This window comes from Alligator mississippiensis, chromosome 13, assembly GCF_030867095.1.
Source record: "Alligator mississippiensis isolate rAllMis1 chromosome 13, rAllMis1, whole genome shotgun sequence".
In the NCBI taxonomy this organism is placed as follows: Eukaryota; Metazoa; Chordata; order Crocodylia; family Alligatoridae; genus Alligator; species Alligator mississippiensis.
Window position 1 is genome coordinate 29,172,857 of NC_081836.1, and position 16,931 is coordinate 29,189,787.

Consider the following 16,931-nt stretch of genomic DNA (forward strand, 5'->3'; position numbering starts at 1 on the left):
CACAAGTCGAAATGGAATGGTGCCGTTTCGCACAGCCCTAATATTTGGCCTTTCCCAGCCACCTAGGACCTCTCCTGACCACCACGAGTTGTCAAAGATAATGGCCAGTGGCTCTGAAATCACATCAGCCAACTCTTTCAGCACCCTCAGGTGCATCACATCTGGCCCCATGGATTTGTATATGTCTGGCTTTTCTAAATAGTCCCTAACCTGTTCTTTTGCCAGTTGGCTGCTCACCTCCACCCCAAATTGTTCTGCCAAGTGCAGTAGTCTGGGAGCTGACCTTGCCTGTGGAGACTAAGGAAAAAAGGCATTGATGAGTTCAGCCTTTTCCATGTCATTTATCACCAGCTTGCCTCCCCATTCAGTAAAAGACCCACACTTTCCCTGACCTTCCTCTTGCTACTGATATCCTTGTAGAAATCCTTCTTGTTACCATTCACATCTCTTGCTAGCAGCAACTGCGCACTGACCTTCCTGATTTCATGCATGTCCAAGCAATACACTCTTATAGCTAAATCCGAATATCTTCCCAAATATCATACAATGTATACAAAAAGACTAGCAAAGATTTGTTACAACATCTATCCAACAAAAAGAGAAGAAATGCAACCAATTACTATAGGAACAACTTTCCCAACCTCTAAACAACCATCAGAGAAACAACACTAATACTGTACAATGTTCCAATTACATACCCAGCTGAAGCTGAAGGAACCAGTCAACCCTCAAATATTATCAATCTCTCCATGCACATGCTTACCAAAACTGAAAAATCTGTCCTCTCTAAAGGCCTTAATTTCTGTTTGGAAAAATGCCCTATTAAGATACTACAGTGTGGAGAACTAGAAGATTTCTTCCGATGCCTCCACCTCAAGGAATATTTCCACAACCAAAACAAATCCACTTTCAACAACATTTCATCCTGTGACAACATTGAGGAAAAGATTAACACCAAAAAATCATCAGTTTGGACACCTCGCAGTGGATGAAATTTAAACCTCAACTGCTATGTTGACTTTTTCAGGGAAAGAATGAACTATGAAATAATCAACAACAAACACCACCATAACAACCTCTCCCTGTCAGAGAGAAGGGCCATAGAATCTCTAAGATCCAACCATCAAATAGTAATAAAACCAGAAGATAAAGGGGAAGCTATAGTTACCCTTAACTGTGAAGACTACATAAAAGAGGTCAACAGACAACTCTCTGATACCTCCTCTTATGAAAAACTAGAGGAAGATCCAACTCCCCTTGTCACCTTAAAACTCAAAACCACCAACAAATCATTTCCATCTGAATTGATCCCCCCAACTCAGAGCTGACTCTAGTGGGCTGCAGGGCTCCATTAACACTGTGCAGGGCACAGCAGTGCTGTAGCAATGAAATTTGGCACCCGGGGCCAAGCAGATCCCGCGCGCCCCGGACTAGCCACTCTTCAGCAGACACAAAGCTGGCAGAGCGCAGCTGGATGCTTCTTCCGCAGTGCAGGGCTGAGCCACCAGCTCCAAGTGGGCCCCACGGGAGGGGCTGTGGCTGCTCCGCCCAGCTCCGCGGGGCCCCCCCAAACACAGGCCCCCCAAAGTGCAGGGCCCAGGGTGGTCACCCAGATTTGCCCTACCCAAGGGACAGCTCTGCCCCCACTACGCAATCTAGGGACTTTTTACATGCTCCCTAAAATCCACAAACAAGGGAACCCAGGCAGACCTATAAATATCCAACCACGGAACCCTAACTGAGGAAACAACAGGTTTCATCAAATCCATCCTAAAAACTCTTGTGACCCAAAGACTGAGTTTTGTCTGAGACACAACAGACTTCCTTTGAAAACTTAAAAACATAAACAACCTTCCCAGCAATACCCTCCTAGCCACCATAGATGTTACCAGCTTATGTACCACCATCCCACAACAGGATGGCACCCAAGCCTGCCTTACATATCTTCAAGAGCAAGATTACAACTCAGAATACAGACCTAAAGATATTACTGAATTTATACACATCATCCCCACACATGACAACTTCAGTTTCAATAACCAACACTTCCTCCAGACCATGGGCACAGCTATGGGCACCAGAATGGCCCCCCAATATGCCAACCTTTTTATGGCCCACCTGGAAGACAAATTCCTCAAAATCTGTACCATCAAATCCATGCTATATCTAAGAGATAGACATCTTCATCATTTGGACTGAAAACCTACAGTCTGATTGATTTCCATTACAAATTCAATATTCATGACCTCTCTGCCAGACTCTCTCTTGAATATTCCAGTACCAACATTTCCTTTTTCGACACTATAAACAATATCCAGAATGATAAAATACAAACCACCATATACAAGAAACCCACAGACTAACATACATATCTACATAGAATCAGCAATCACCCTAAGCATACCAAGAAACCTGTATGTCACAGGGAAAAACAGAAGGGAGGCCCCAAAATACCAGGGGGGAGCCCTGGGGACAGGAACCCACAGAGGGGAATGGAGAAAAAAGCAAGGGTAAAAGGAAATACTTACCCGCAACGGGACCCGCAACAAAACCAGAACCCGAGGAGGAACCTGTGCGGATCGTCAGCCGCGCCTTTATACAGCTGCGGCTGGCCGGTGATGTCGGCAGTGATCGCCGGCCGGAGGAAATAAAACGGGTCGCTGGTGGAAAGGAAGGAGGCAGAGGGGTGCTGGCAAGGGCACCAGCAGGAGGTGGCTGTTCAAACCTCCCACGGGAACAAGGAGAGCTGGAGGCTGCTTTCCTCATCAGGGAAGAACCCTCCAGCACGAGCTGCAAGCCGGAGACTGCCAGCTGCAGTGGAAGAAGTCAAAAGCCGGAGGTGGCTCCCTACGGCCGGGAACCTGCCAGGTGTAGGAGCAGAAGGGCACAGAGAGACCTCGATGCGAGTGGCTATAACAGAGGGGCCGGAAAGGCCAACACAACTCCCTGCGCCAGACCAGGTGAGATTGTCGAGGGCAACGGAGAAGCCCGAGAGGCATACAAAGTGGATGATGGGAGGCAAAGGCAGCATGAGGAGCTTCGAAGCACGGCCATCAGCAGCGTGACACCGACCAAGCAAGTAACTAGAGGACAGGCTCCCACTGAGGGACCACAGGGGGTTTGAAGACACAAAAGGCTGGATGTCAGGGAAGAAGAGTAGTGGGGGAGTCCACAGGCCACACCAGCCACATACAGGACTTAACTTAGACCCATTGTATCGAAGGCCAGATGGTCGGCAACTTAGCAGAAGGGCCCGGCAAAGGAACCATTGGATCCCTCGTAGTGTAATATTAGGTTTTCTTTGGGTTTTATGTTTCCCCCTTTTGGAGGGGCTGAAGATCGGAGCTCTTATTAGAGCCTTAGTGTTGGGTAAACCCCGAGGTTGTTTTTTGGCCTTAGGGAAAAAAGTGGCAGTTGTGCAGCCCAGGCAGGGGACCTGAGGACGCCTTAGCGGTAGCAGGGAGATCTCCCCCTTACGAAAGTGATCAGGGGGCTCAACAGTCAGAAGCCTGCCCAGGAGGACAACCGTGACCCATCTAGGCGTGGTATAAGGGCGAGGTATAGGGGAGGTGGAGCCTTGCAGAAGATCGCCGGATAAACGTTCCGCTGTCTGGAAACCTGACATGGTTGGACCCTCCACTGAAATAATATTCAAAGTCGTGGCAGGCGAGATTGGGGAAGACCATATCGGAAGCAAACACCTTCTCGATGGACCACTGGGGACGGTAAGGCAAGCACCATTGAACTTGTGGGCCAGAGCTGCACGGGACCGGATGTTCGAGGCCAGGTGGGCACACTGTAATATACAGCCAAACCCTTCGATACCACTCGATTTGCACTGAGGAAAATACCCGCAAATTGTCAACTTGCAAATCTCAAAAGGGCTTTTGCCCAAAAAGGACACTCCTCTAGAGAGCTACATCATACTTTTGAAAGAGTCACCTGGATACCACGTGAAGAATTTCTACAGTACAAAAAGAAAATCCCCATGAATTGCACACCATTGGTTATGACATACCATCCTTCCCTGGAACCTGTACGGAAAACCCTTAAACTACAACCCATAGTAGGAGACCCAATTCTTAAAGAGATCTTTCCGGAACCACCCATCCTAGCCTTTAAACAAGCACCAAATCTCACCAAATTCATCACTAGAAGCAAATTCTCTTTGGCCCAAAGCACATTAAATGGATCCAGACACGGGCAACTGGTTCTTCCTGGTGACTGACGCCGCCGGAAAAACCGGACGTGCTGCTGGCATGTCTTAGGGGGGCACAGGCCAGCGCTCCCCACTCACCAACCAGCAAAGGCCAATTTCGGGGGGGGGGGGGGGCATAGGAGATCTCTCCAGTTGTTTCACTATGACAGTTTTCAGTGACATCCAAGTTTTCCAGGTGTCCTTACGTGATTACTGGTTTTCAATCTCTAACTCTCCTGTTTCCTCCATCTTTTACATTATAAGTTGCAAGGTATCTGCTAACAAGAACAAAACACCCATCCTTAGGGCCAGGGAGGGACCACCGATTATTGGAGGCTTAAGGTAATCATAGAAATAATCGGTGGTCCCTCCCTGGCCCTAAGGATGGGTCTTTTGTTCTTGTGTGCTCTGCACATTACCTTAGACCTCCAGTAAACTAATTTTTTTCACCTCTAAATTCACTCCAGACACTGAAACAGAAAAAGATCCCCATAAATCCATATTCATACCTGCGAGAAAGATCAAAGATTTTAAAGTGAGCCAAGTCAGTTCCCACAGCCAGAAAATTTCCACAGACATCCAAATGGCATGGATTCCCCTCTGCTTCAGAGAACACTAGCAGCTGCTTGACAGTGCCCTGGGGAAAGGGATTAAGCAGCAATTTTAAAATGTTCAGTTTTTGTCAATGAGTTTTTTCTTTCATCTTTAAGGTAGCACACCTACAACATCTCTCCTTTATCTCATCCACTACCAACTAAAGAACACCTTCCAGGAATATTTTGATTCTCTTCTGTCTAGGAACTACTAATGCAATATCAATGAGTTAAAACAGACTTTTGTTTTCCTTTTGTTCCTTCCGTTAAGGTTGCCCTAACTGTGACCTGTGTTTCAGACCCAAAACTTAATGTATCCATAAAGATTCAATGCACAGGCTACCCTTTCCTAAAGATAAGATCTACGAACAGAGAGAACTCCCCTGTAACAGGGGGCCTGCTCAGGGCCGATCTCTTTGGCCCACCCACCTGTCCTTGGGCCAACCGCCCACGTTCTCACCCGCCACGCCTTGATGTTAATTAGTTAATTAATAGATGTTAATTAAGTGGGAAGCTGCCCATTTACTGCCCCAATGCCAGGGGGCACTATCTGCGGCTTCATTCCTCCCCTACACCACAGCCCAAGCCTCGCAGATGGCATCTAGATGTTCTGATCAATCACCGGCCCCCACTGGGCCCCAGAATCCACCTATCAGGACCCCTCCAAGATCCCTCCATTCAGGCGGCCTACCCTGCCTTCATTCAGGCTACCTAGCTCCCTGAAACTATTTTCCCCTCTCAGGAGTGGTCCCCCTGGGACCTTTGGCTACCAGCCCAGGCCCACCTCCAGGCTAGTCAGGACCCCAGGCCCCCAGCTCTTGGGCGTCCCTCGTGGTGGGCCCCTGGCCCTTTTGACCATCCTGGTCCTGGCCCCAGCCTAGGCCAGTCGAGGGTACTCTCACAATCGGGTCGGAGTCTCTAGCCCCTTTCTCCTTCCTGGGGTCTGCCCTCTGGGCCCTACACACAATGGGGTTACTCACCCAGTGGTGGGGGCTAGGAGCTAAGGCGCCCTGACCCGCCTTTCACCAGGGTGGTAACTGGCCTGGCATTTCCTGGGGGTTCCCATGCCACTGAGAGCCCCACCATAGTTTCATAGTAGCTAGGGTCAGGAGGGACCTGAACAGATCATCTAGCCTGATCCCCTGCCACAGGCAGGAATGAATACTGGGTTCACAAGACCCCAGGCAGGTGATCATCCAACCTCCTCTTGAATTTGCCCAAGGTAGGGGCAAGGACCACTTGCCTGGGAAGTTGGTTCCAGATTTTGGCCACCCTAACTGTAAAATATTGCCTTCTGATCTCTAACCTAAACCTATTCTCCATCAGCTTATTACCATTGTACGCCACCCACTCCCAGCAGAGTGCAGTTTTAGGTCATGCCCAGGACCAGGTGCCTCCTATCCATCCCCTACAGCTCCTCCTTTACCTCCAGATCTGCAGCCCTCTGGCCAGGTGGTGTTGTTGCCTGGCCTCCTGCAGCCGAACTGCCTTGCTTATATGGGCAGCCCCTGATTCCAAAAATGGCTGCCCTCATCAGGTACCTGGTGGCTGCCAGTTGCAGGCCCTTAAAGTGGCAGGCACCAACAGTGCCCTGCCACATCCCCATGTTCTATCAACACTTAACTACTTGGTAAATCAGAGTCCTTAGTGTGATTTGGGCCCCACCCTATCTCTAGCAGCTAAAGATACCACCTTAAAGCACATAGCCTCCAGCACACCTGCTAACTTCCTGCCCCTGGGGCAGGGAGCTGGACTCGATGACCTTCCGAGGTCCCTTCCAGCCCTAGTGTCTATGAAATCTATGAAAACAGACAACTGAAATCTGTTCCCATGCATGGCTAAACAGTTTTATTAGTTATAGCTCTGGGACACTTTTGTCCATATTTTTAAAAACTTCACAGAAAAGAGAGACAGCTTCTCCTCTCCTTCAAGTTATATTAGATATGATACAGTAATTCTGTATGAATTTTATATATAAGCAGAGATAGCAGGGAATAATAACAGATGTTTGGGTAACAAGCTCTGCAGAAGAATACTTCATGCTAAAATAAAAGCCTTTTTCATGGACAGATAAATATGACTTCATCAGAGGCAGCTTTAGGGAAGGTGAGGTGGTGAAGCTGCACCCACCTGCTCCACCTAAAATTTAAAGCCAACTACTGGGAGGGACAGCTACATTTCTAGTCAGGCAGTGCTGAGAGAGTCAACTGATTTCATGGCTCATTGTCATATCCCTGATTCAGGCTAGTCTCTCTCCATTCCACAGGTGTTAATGACCCTCTGTCCTTTTTAATGGTCTTAATGTTCCGCTACTGAAACTCCTTTCTTCTGAATGTTGCTGTCTGTTAAAAGAGAGCAATTACCAGAAAAGGCTCTCTCGCAGTCCTGCAAACTGCTTTTAGCTCTAGCTAAAAAACTTAACTCAGGTTTGGTAATATAATCTCAAGTATAGAAATGACTGACATTGAAATGTTGGAGGCACTCTCAAGACACTCAGGAAGGCTAGATTTTATTTTATGAAACCAAATAAGAGATGTACATTTAACTATAATGACTACAGGACTAATGAAGCAATATCTTTTACTACACTGACTCTTTTTTCCTAGTTTATTGTGCTTTTTTTTTTAACTTTATGTATAATCTAGCAAATTAGTGCACATTCCAATATTTCTATTTGTTTTTGCTTTAATCTTATAGGCTAGGGACAGAAATTACACCTAAACCTATATAACTGATCCAAAACTGGTTCAAATCTGTAACACAAGAGAAGTTCAGTGCACATATACCACTTTCAAAATGGTCAAAACTGGTTTAAGATAAGCCTGGATGGACATAGTATCAGACTTAACTGATTTAGGTTACATCAGTTTATTGAACTTTTGTCCCAGATCTCCTCCAAATTCAAGTTAACTCAAGTGCCCGTCAGCATCCCATGATACTTTGCACCTCCCCCTGCAAGCCCTCCCTCACAGGGTGGGTGGGCTAGCTTTGCCCAAGCTGTCTGCTCCAACTGAGCAGGGAAGAGTGCTCTAGCACCCCCCAGCTTCTGGCCTGGATGACTGCAGGCATGGGGCTGCATTTCTGGAATAAAAAGCGACTGTCTGCTCACTTGCTTATCAGCAGAGATCTGCGTTTTCTGTTCACCATAGGAAAACACAGTAAAATGAGGATTTTCTAATTTTAAAGGAAAAAAATGTGGATTTTCTTTAAAGAAGAAGAATGCAAGAAATGGTGGGTTTCCCCTTGCAGACTGGCAGAGTTCCAGCCTGCAAAGGGCTGAGGGGAGCAGGAGAAGGGCCATCAGGAAAGAGGTACCACAAGCAGGCAGCATGAGAGCAGCTCCCCACAGGTAAGTCTGCGGGGGGGGGCAGGGATTGAGGCCCCCATAGTAAGGGAGGGAGAGAAGTGGGCAGGGCTGGAGCCAAGGGTGCTGCCCAGGTCGGAGGGTGCACAGGGCCTGGGCCCGGGGCCGGAATGCACAGCTGTAGGGCCCACATGGGGAGCGGGATGGAGCCGGGGGCAGCTTGTACCAGGAGTGGAATGGGGGCTGATTACCAGCCGCTGCACACACTCCCATGGGGAGCATAAGGGACATGTGCTGAAGAGGCAAGGAGCTGCAGACCTGGGTCCCTGGCCCTATAGCCATGGCAACTGGGGGGGGGGACGTGAGTCAGGAGTGAGGGGCACTGGCAGGGCCAGAGGGCTATAGGTCAGGAATGAGGAGAACTATCAGGGCCAGAGGGGCTGTGGGTGGGGAGTGAAGGGCACCAGCAGAGATGGGTCATTGTGGATGGAGAGCGAGCGGCACCAGCAAGACCAGGGGGTTGTGGGTGGGAAGTGAGGGTTACCGGCAGCACCAGGGGGTTTTGGGGCAGGAGTGAGGGGCACCAGCAGGCCCAGGGGGCTGTGGATTTGGAGTGTGAGGCACCAAGAGGGCTGGGGGCTGTGGCTTGAGAGTGAGGGGCAATGGCATGGGCCAGACACCAGCATATCAGGGCTGCTCTGCACTACAAAGCAGTGGTGGGGTGGACAGCCGCAGCTGGACCCACATCCTGGTGAGCGAAGAGGGCAGGGGCAGCTCTGATTTTCCACGATAAAAAAAACAAAATTAAATGCCAAAATGTACAAGTATTTTGGATGTATTATGTTATAGTGATGGAGGCAATCGTAGGCTTCCAAATTGCTTTAAAATTGTAAATACATCAATAAAACTTTGTGTTCAGCTGATACCTGTATATATAGCGGCATTTCATTTTAATTGCTAAAAAATCTGGATTCTCATTGTTTTAATCAGAGATTTTGTGATTTTTATCATAAAATTTGCTATTTTTAAACAAAGAGAACCAGGATCCCTGCTTATCAGTATCAGTCTATATAGGTTAGACTAACCTGAGAAGATTTAAACGATTCAGCCTTGGGCTTTTTGACTGGCTGTACTTAGCCACAATAAATAAAAAAGTGCTAACCCTTTACTTATTAGTAAAGAATCTAGTTTCTCTTTAACTGGAAAAAAGAGTTTTGTCACACCATCTGCACTCCCTTTTTCAAAATCCTGGAGCCACCCATGTATTTTATGGATACATCTCTTCTAATTTTAAGCTTTGTAAGATCTGCTTTTTTTGTAGAACTTGCTTTTCAAAATCTAACTTCTGGAAAAATGATCGCAGATCTCTTTAATTTGCATAAATTAGTCATATGCTTAAATAAGTTACTGAGTACTGGAAACCAAGATATGCTTTGTATTGGTAACTTACAAAACCAGTTTTGGTCTTTTTTAGATAGTAGATAGTATATCTCTGCTGTCTTTAATGCCACTGATTTCAGGGTCAACACTTCCTAAATGGATGTATAAAATGTGTTCACAAAATGTATGCAAGTGTAAATGGAAGCATTTTTTTAACAAAACATACTGCTATCTATGTAAATATCAACTGTAATAGCACACATCATCTTACCTGCACCTTTGCTCATTTGGGGCATACAACTACATTTTTATATAAGTTTAAGTGGTCTGCAACCAAACACATATTTTATGTATGCACTAATACTTTTTTAAAATTCCAGAACTTAGGAAGTTTATGGTTAGTTTGTTTATTATGGTTGGTTCTTACTATTTAGACTGCAATGGTTTTCCACAAACATAAAGCAACAAAGGTCTTTCAGTCAATACCTTCATCATACTTTTCTATAATGAGGTAAAGGTATTCAATTTGCAGAACCCTAATTGATTTTTTCAGCCATAAATAAAACATCTAACTTCTGACACTATGAGAGAGACCTAGATAGCCTCACTGCTCTTCTTTAATGGACTAGAAAAGGATTCCTCAATGAGCAGGATGGCTAGCTCTCTAGCCCACAGAAATTTGTGTTCTTGTTCTGGTTTGTTTCACTTTAGGCACCGACAGAGTGTCTTTCAACTACATGCAACAGGGTAAACTCACTATGTAAGCTCTCCATGCTGTTTGCATGCTCATTGGAACTCAGCAGCTCAGTAATATTATTACTTTTCCCCTAGCTTCATGAGCCCTAAGTCAACAGTACTCACCTGCCAGGTGCGCACCTGAACCCGATTTGGCTCGACTGTATAAAGGTTTTCTTCGTGTACAGCCAGGACTGGAGAGTCACAGAGAAAAGAACCTGGAACATTCACAAAAACACCATCACCATTACAACAAATTGTTATATAGAATTTATCAAAATTAAACATTCTCTCCAGATAGACATCTCTCACAGTGGAGTTCAAGAAGTCACTAGTCTCTGAAACGTTCCCAAGAAAAGCAGTTTTCCCTGAGAGCTGGCTGTTTCTGACTTAAAACAAATCTGTTCTTCAATTGTTCTGTAGCAATTCCCAAAATACTTATCACCATCCTCCTTCCCATGTGCTGGATGTGCCGGTATATTTTAAGGAGCAACATCCAGAGTAAGAAATTCTAGTTCATATAGAATGGTGATCTGTATCCCCTACTCGCAGGGAGAGGAAAAACAAAAAGCAGAGGAAGAAAAAAGGAAATTGAACCCCATCCCCCCTTTTTACGATCAGATGAGATCCTTCATCTTTCCTTTGTTCTACTAAAACTGGGAAATAGTAAAAGATGTGTCAAAACAGTGAATACTAGTAAAATACTGTATATTATTGGGATATTTACTTTATGAATACATTGCCTTAGTAAGAGATGGTTGTAAAGACAAACAACCTAGGAAGAAAAATGGATTAAGATAAGCCTCACAAAACATTTGATGGTCTTTAAAAGAGACAATGCCAGAACTGTTAACCTTCTATCTCCAGCCAACTTACAGAACTATTTTTCATGAGCCTGGAACCAGAAAGGATCACAGCAGATTAAAATAGGTTCCCTTCACAAAAAAAATACTTTTTGTAGAACTGTTCTGGGAGAGAGGCTGATAAAAGACACAGTGAGAAGTCTGAAGAAGTTAGGCCTGCTCATCAGCAAAGGATGGTAAAACTTTAGGTAAGACAGACATGGGTGTGGATTCTTGTTTTACAATTCTTTTTCTCTAAGTGCTTGTTAATATTATGTTAAAACAAATAAAAGACAGCTGGTCACAGGGAAGAACTGCAGGTGCTAAACCCAATCAGATCTGCACTACTCGAAAGCACAGATATATACTACAATGGCAAACGGTATAAAATTTAAATTAAATAAAATAGTGTATGTAAATCCAGTTGATATATCACTTACCATGGCCCAGGGATTGGTTTAAGGGTCAGAGATTCCAAAATTCTACCTCAATAGTAGATGTGTGAGGCCTGACACCTGAATGAGTGTGGTTAGACAGCAGAAAGGGGAGAGAGTACTGCAACTAAGCAGGACTTCTGCATTTCAACAGGAAGTTACAATTAAATAATGTTCCATGGTTTTTTGCAAAAAGAGGTATTTTTGTTTTTATTTTTTGATTCCTTGCACTGGGAATTTACATAAGCTAACACTTAATTAGGAATAGTGCCCAAGGAAAGACTGACAGAAAGACATTAGATGTACTGTAAACACACTCTGTGGAAAGTAGTAGGTGGTTATGACTGTTTTAACAAGCAAATCTGTTTCCAGCTTCTCAGCATCAATAGATGTGAAATTAAAAACTGTTTTCTGTTATTTTTAAACCCTTATATTTGCATCAGAGTTACAAATGTGGTTGGGTAATAATGTGATATACACTGTATTATGAAAATTGAGCTATCTCCACAAAAAGATTTCAGAGTCACAACACTGAATGCTGCATTACCCAACACTTAAAGGACTTGCTGCCTTGTATAATCCACACCCCCTTACTAGGTACATAAACCCTCTATTACAATGAAGGAGGATAGTTGGGTACCTAAGAGTGGGATGCACAGCAACAGTAGATTGAGTATGGAGCCACATAAGCTAGATACCAGAGTATGCCAACTGAAAGCTGTGCTTATAATCCCCCTCCCTACCCCCCTTCCCCACCCTCACAACATCTCTCAGGGACTAGGGCACCTAGATCAGGGCTGTAAGGAGTGTCTCTCTCCATCTGATTCCAGCCATGAGCTCTGTGCTGGAATTAGATGCTTAACTCAGCCTTTCCTCAAGAAATAAGAATGGAGAAGAAAATAGTCTGCCTTTAGTCCCATAGCTACAGCATTCACTCAGGATAGGGAAACCTAGGTTCAGCTGCCTCCTCCATTTAATCCATATACCCCACTTCCCAAAAGAATGCCCAAACTACACGGCTATAGAGCATTCTGCAGTGGTTCCCTCTGGCCTTCCTATTGAAACTGCTTCATTTTTCAGGGGACACTGAAATATTAATTGGTCCAAAGAGAGAGAGGGCACATGTCTGGCTAGAGTGCCTAGAGATGGGGCACTCATCTAGGAGGGAGAGAAACCTGATATAGCCCCTGCTCCAATTAATAATTAAGTATTTTGTGTTAAACACTGAAGGAAACAGGGACCAAAACCCAGGTCTATCCTCTTCCAGATGAATTTGCTTATTACGCTGGTGTAGAAATGCTCACACACTCTGCTGACCAATGATAAATTATTCCATGAAAGGTGAAACAGCTTCATCAAGAGGATCTGATAAAGCCCCCATTATAATATCCTTTAACTGGGGGTTCAGGAAGTCTCCTGCAAAGTGGGAGATACTGGTTTAAGTCCCCGGAGGCAGACAAAGAAGTTGAAATATACCCTCCCACATGCTGGATGAATGCTGTAATGAATGAGCTGTTGAATAAAAAAAGCTCACTGAGAATAATATGCTGGCTACTAGGACTGTTGGAAATTTTGGCAGCCATTTCATTTCAGAGGTGTTTCTGCCCATTTTGGTGCCCAAAACACTGAATCTGAAATGAAACGGAAGGCTCTGAAACATCTCCAAATCAAAACAAAACCACCCAAAACATTCTGGAAATGTTTTGGCTGTTTTGGCGCTGGGCTTGCAGGGAAACAGAAACTAAGAAGAGGGAGGGGGAAGAGGAGCGGAAGAACTGCTCTGATATTGACATCTGTAGCTGGCAAGTGTCTGCAATCTGTCCCTGAGGTCCTTCCAATCCCAGTGCTCTGGGAGAGGGACAGCAGCCTGCTGCTATCCCGTGTAGAGATCTGGGGGTCCGCACCCCCCAGGAGGAGTCTGGCACAGCCCCGCAGCCCTCCTCGGAGGCCAGCACAGCCTGCGATGAGCACAGCTGGGGGAGCCACTGGAGAAGCCCCCATGGCTGCCCTGCCTGGTCCCATCCCCCACCTGGTCCAGCCTCCCAGCTCTTAAAAACAAACAAACAAACAAACAAACAAGAAAAAAAAGCCCTACACTCACCAGATGTAGCATGGGCTGTGGGGGCTCTGGGGCCTCCTGGCAGAGCACCCCCATCCAGCCCCCCCCCATCCAGCCTCACCTCGATGATGCCCCCCCACCACCTAGACCCAACATACCAGCAATTGAAAAAAAAAAGCCCTGCACTCACCGGCTTTGGCAGCAGCAATCAAGGCCTCTGGGCACTCGTGGCAGAGTCCCCCCATACAGTGCGGGGCAGCTGCCTTCCACTGCCCTGCACTGTATGGGGGGGCTCTGTCACGAGCCCTCAGAGGCCCTGATCGCAGCTGCCAGAGCTGGTGAGTGAAGGGATTTTTATTTTTTACTTTTTTTAAGGGTTGGGAGGCTGGGGCCCGGCAGGGGATGGGGCCGGGCAGGGGTGCGTGCCATGGAGGCTTCTCCCGCAGCTTTCCCCACCCAGGGAGAGGCAGGCACAGCTGAAGAAGCCACAGGAGAACCTGCAGCCGCCCAGCTGTGCCTGCCTCTCCCTGGCCAATCTGAATCTCCGAAACAGCACTGAAACTCCAAAACAGATTCAGCCAAATCAAAACGGAACAGGGATCTGAAACGAATCAATGTCCTCTGAAATAACACACAGCCGTTTCGTACTGCCCTACTTGCTACCTCTGGAGCTGCCCCCCCTGCACTCTGCTGCTGATTGGCTGTGAGGACTGTCTGTCATATAGCCATGTCCCTCACCACCAACTGGTGATGAGAGGTGTGGCCACATGACAAACTTCCCTCATAGCCAATCAGCAGCAAGGGATGGAGCAACTAAGGTGTGGGAGGGCAGATCGAGGCCCGTGTGGTAAGGGAGAGAGTGGGGCTGGGGCTGGGGCCAGGGCTGACACTGGCCAGCCAGGGTGGGGCAGGGCACAGGACAGAGCCTCATCTGGGGCGTGTGGGGGGGCAGCTCCCACCAATGTGCACACCGCAGGAGAGCATAGGGGATGAGTACCCCTGGATCTGCATGGGGCAGGCTCTTCCTGGTGGGGGCTGGGCCAGGCTGTGCTCAGGGTAGGTGGCTGTAGCACTGAGAGGGAGGCTGGGGGGGGGGGGGGGGGGCTTCAGCCGCCCCAAAATTTGCTGTAGCCCCCCAACCCCCACTCCAAGCACCATTGCCCCCACTGTCAAAAGCCCGGCCCCAGCCCACAGCTGCAGCCTGTCCCACCCTGTGCTGAGCAGGGCACATGCCCCCTATGCCCTCCCAGGATGTGCACAGTAGTGGGAGCCACCATCCTCCCCATGCCCCCTGGATTAGCCACTTGCAGCTCTGTTCTGCAACCCACCCTTGCTGGGCAGTGCCTGCCCTAGCCCCACTCCCTCCCTCACCACAGAGGCCTCGATCTGCCCCCCTACACTCCTTCCCTTTCCCCTCCCCTCCCACCACACCAGATTTACCAGCTGGACGCAGCTCTCCATGCTGCCGGGCTGTGCTCCTTGCGCCTACGTGCTGCGTGTGGCTGTGCGCATGCATGGGCCATTTATCTGCCAAATTATTGGCCACAACATGCTAATTTCCAATACAGTCAATTTTCTTTATATTGGTGCCAATCCAACATTGGACCAATGTATCGGTGTACCTCTAGCCATAAGTTAGACTGACCCTCCCAACCCAAAAGATGTTTGCTGTCGGGTTGAGAGACTGTGGGAAATCAAGCTTCAATTTAAAGCTGATCCAGGCAATGAAATGCATGTGTGCAGCTTCACTTCCCTAGCCCCGACCCCCTTCCTAGCTCTAGTGCTGTCTGCACAATGGGAGTAGGGAGAAGGGAGGGGAGGACAGGTGGACTGGAGCCTCCTGAAGGCACGGGGCTCCAATCCACCTTCCCCCTGTCCAGCTCAGGATGGACAATCCCAGCCTGAACTCCCTCTCCTACCTTCTGCCCCCTCCCATCATGCAGACAGCATTGGGTGTAGGGATAGGCTTCATCAGCCCAGCCCTAATCAGACAGAAGTTAATGTAGGTGCTCTGCTTCAGACCGCTTTCCTTCATGTAATGAGGGTTAATTTGTCATGCGATTGGGCACTATTAAAGCACTCTGAAGCCCATGCACTTCTGTCAGAGCACAGCTATAGAGCACTTTCAAGGGGCTGATTGAACAATTGTAACTTCTGTCTGTGTCATATGTGCCTACAGGGATGGGTTGTGGCTGAATGGCAACTTTGAGGACCTCAGTTTAGGTTTCAAATGCCTACAGAAGTAATTACGTGGCACACAGACTCCTAAGCCCTTTAGTGGATCTAGTACTTTGTCTCTCAAATGTGTTTCATGAGGTTTTATCACCAGGATTTTTTTAGTTGCTTTTAGTTTTGTTTTTAAACACAAATAACCTATGAATACTGTACAAGAGATGCAGATTTTAGAGACAGAATTAAACTGTTCTATATCTCCCTTACAGTTGCCAAATTACCAAGATCCCTAAGGATGGGAAACTACATCTTCTTTAATGATAACTCAGCTACCACAGTACTACCCATGTCATATCTTTTTGACCATGCAGAAATGTTCAGGTATCAAAAGGCATACTAAACCCAGTGGTGTGAGCTTGTAATAAAACCACAGAGTCAGGATTTGAGTTTTGTTCTTACCACTGATTCATATGACTGCAGCTGTCAAACTCTTTATGCCCTAGTTTTCTAATATATAAGATGGGAACACCACCCACTATACAGGAAGGCTGTGAAGTCTAATCAGTTTTTGTAAATGCTGAAACACAAAATGCTATTATTAAAACCTAACAGCTACCATAAATTCAAGTGAATACATTTTGGGAGATTCATCACCCTAATACATACCCTCCTGTTTGCTGCACTGTGAAATCCTACCTGCATTTTGTAAAGTAGCTCCAGAGCACTCAAAGACAGTGATTTGCTTCCCATTCCAGAATACCACAGCATCCTAAAATGGCCACAAAGTTGCAAAGCAGGTGTCAGTTCAGTGTCCATTGGAAATGTGAAAGAAGTTCCTCAATAATTTTAAACTAAACTTCACAAACACTTGACCCTGACAGTTTAAATAAAGATGATTTTGCCCTGAGCAGGCAGTTGGACTAGATGATCTCTCGAGGCCCCTTGCAGGCCTATTTTTCTATTTTTCTAATTTTACTGCTGCTGCTAAAGTACTTTTAATATGGAATCCCATGTAGACTCTATGGCACAAGTTTCTGTGAATGAGCAAACAGCAATAAAATGAACACTGCCCCACAACTACTACCTTACAAATTTCTATCTGTATTTACTGGGTTTGGAGGTCTATGGGTCATCCAAATGCTTAGACGTAATAACCAGGGACCTCCTGACAAATGGTACTACCTGTAAATCAGGCCCAATATAGTGTACCCATT

General features: G+C 46.6%; 1 protein-coding gene across 3 annotated transcripts in view; it reads right to left on the reverse strand.

Moving 5' to 3' along the window:
- Positions 1 to 16,931, reverse strand: part of IFT140 (intraflagellar transport 140) — a 177,739-nt gene that overhangs the window by 99,234 nt on the left and 61,574 nt on the right. For 2 of the 3 annotated variants that reach the window (XM_014597466.3, XM_006263212.4), the window contains exons 11-13: positions 16,414 to 16,486; positions 10,337 to 10,428; positions 4,708 to 4,835 (exon numbers count right to left, since the gene is read on the reverse strand). In XM_014597466.3, the coding sequence (XP_014452952.2) occupies positions 4,708 to 4,835; positions 10,337 to 10,428; positions 16,414 to 16,486 (293 nt within the window). The remainder of the gene's footprint in view (positions 1 to 4,707; positions 4,836 to 10,336; positions 10,429 to 16,413; positions 16,487 to 16,931) is intronic. The other variant, XM_059716195.1, reaches the window with a different exon arrangement.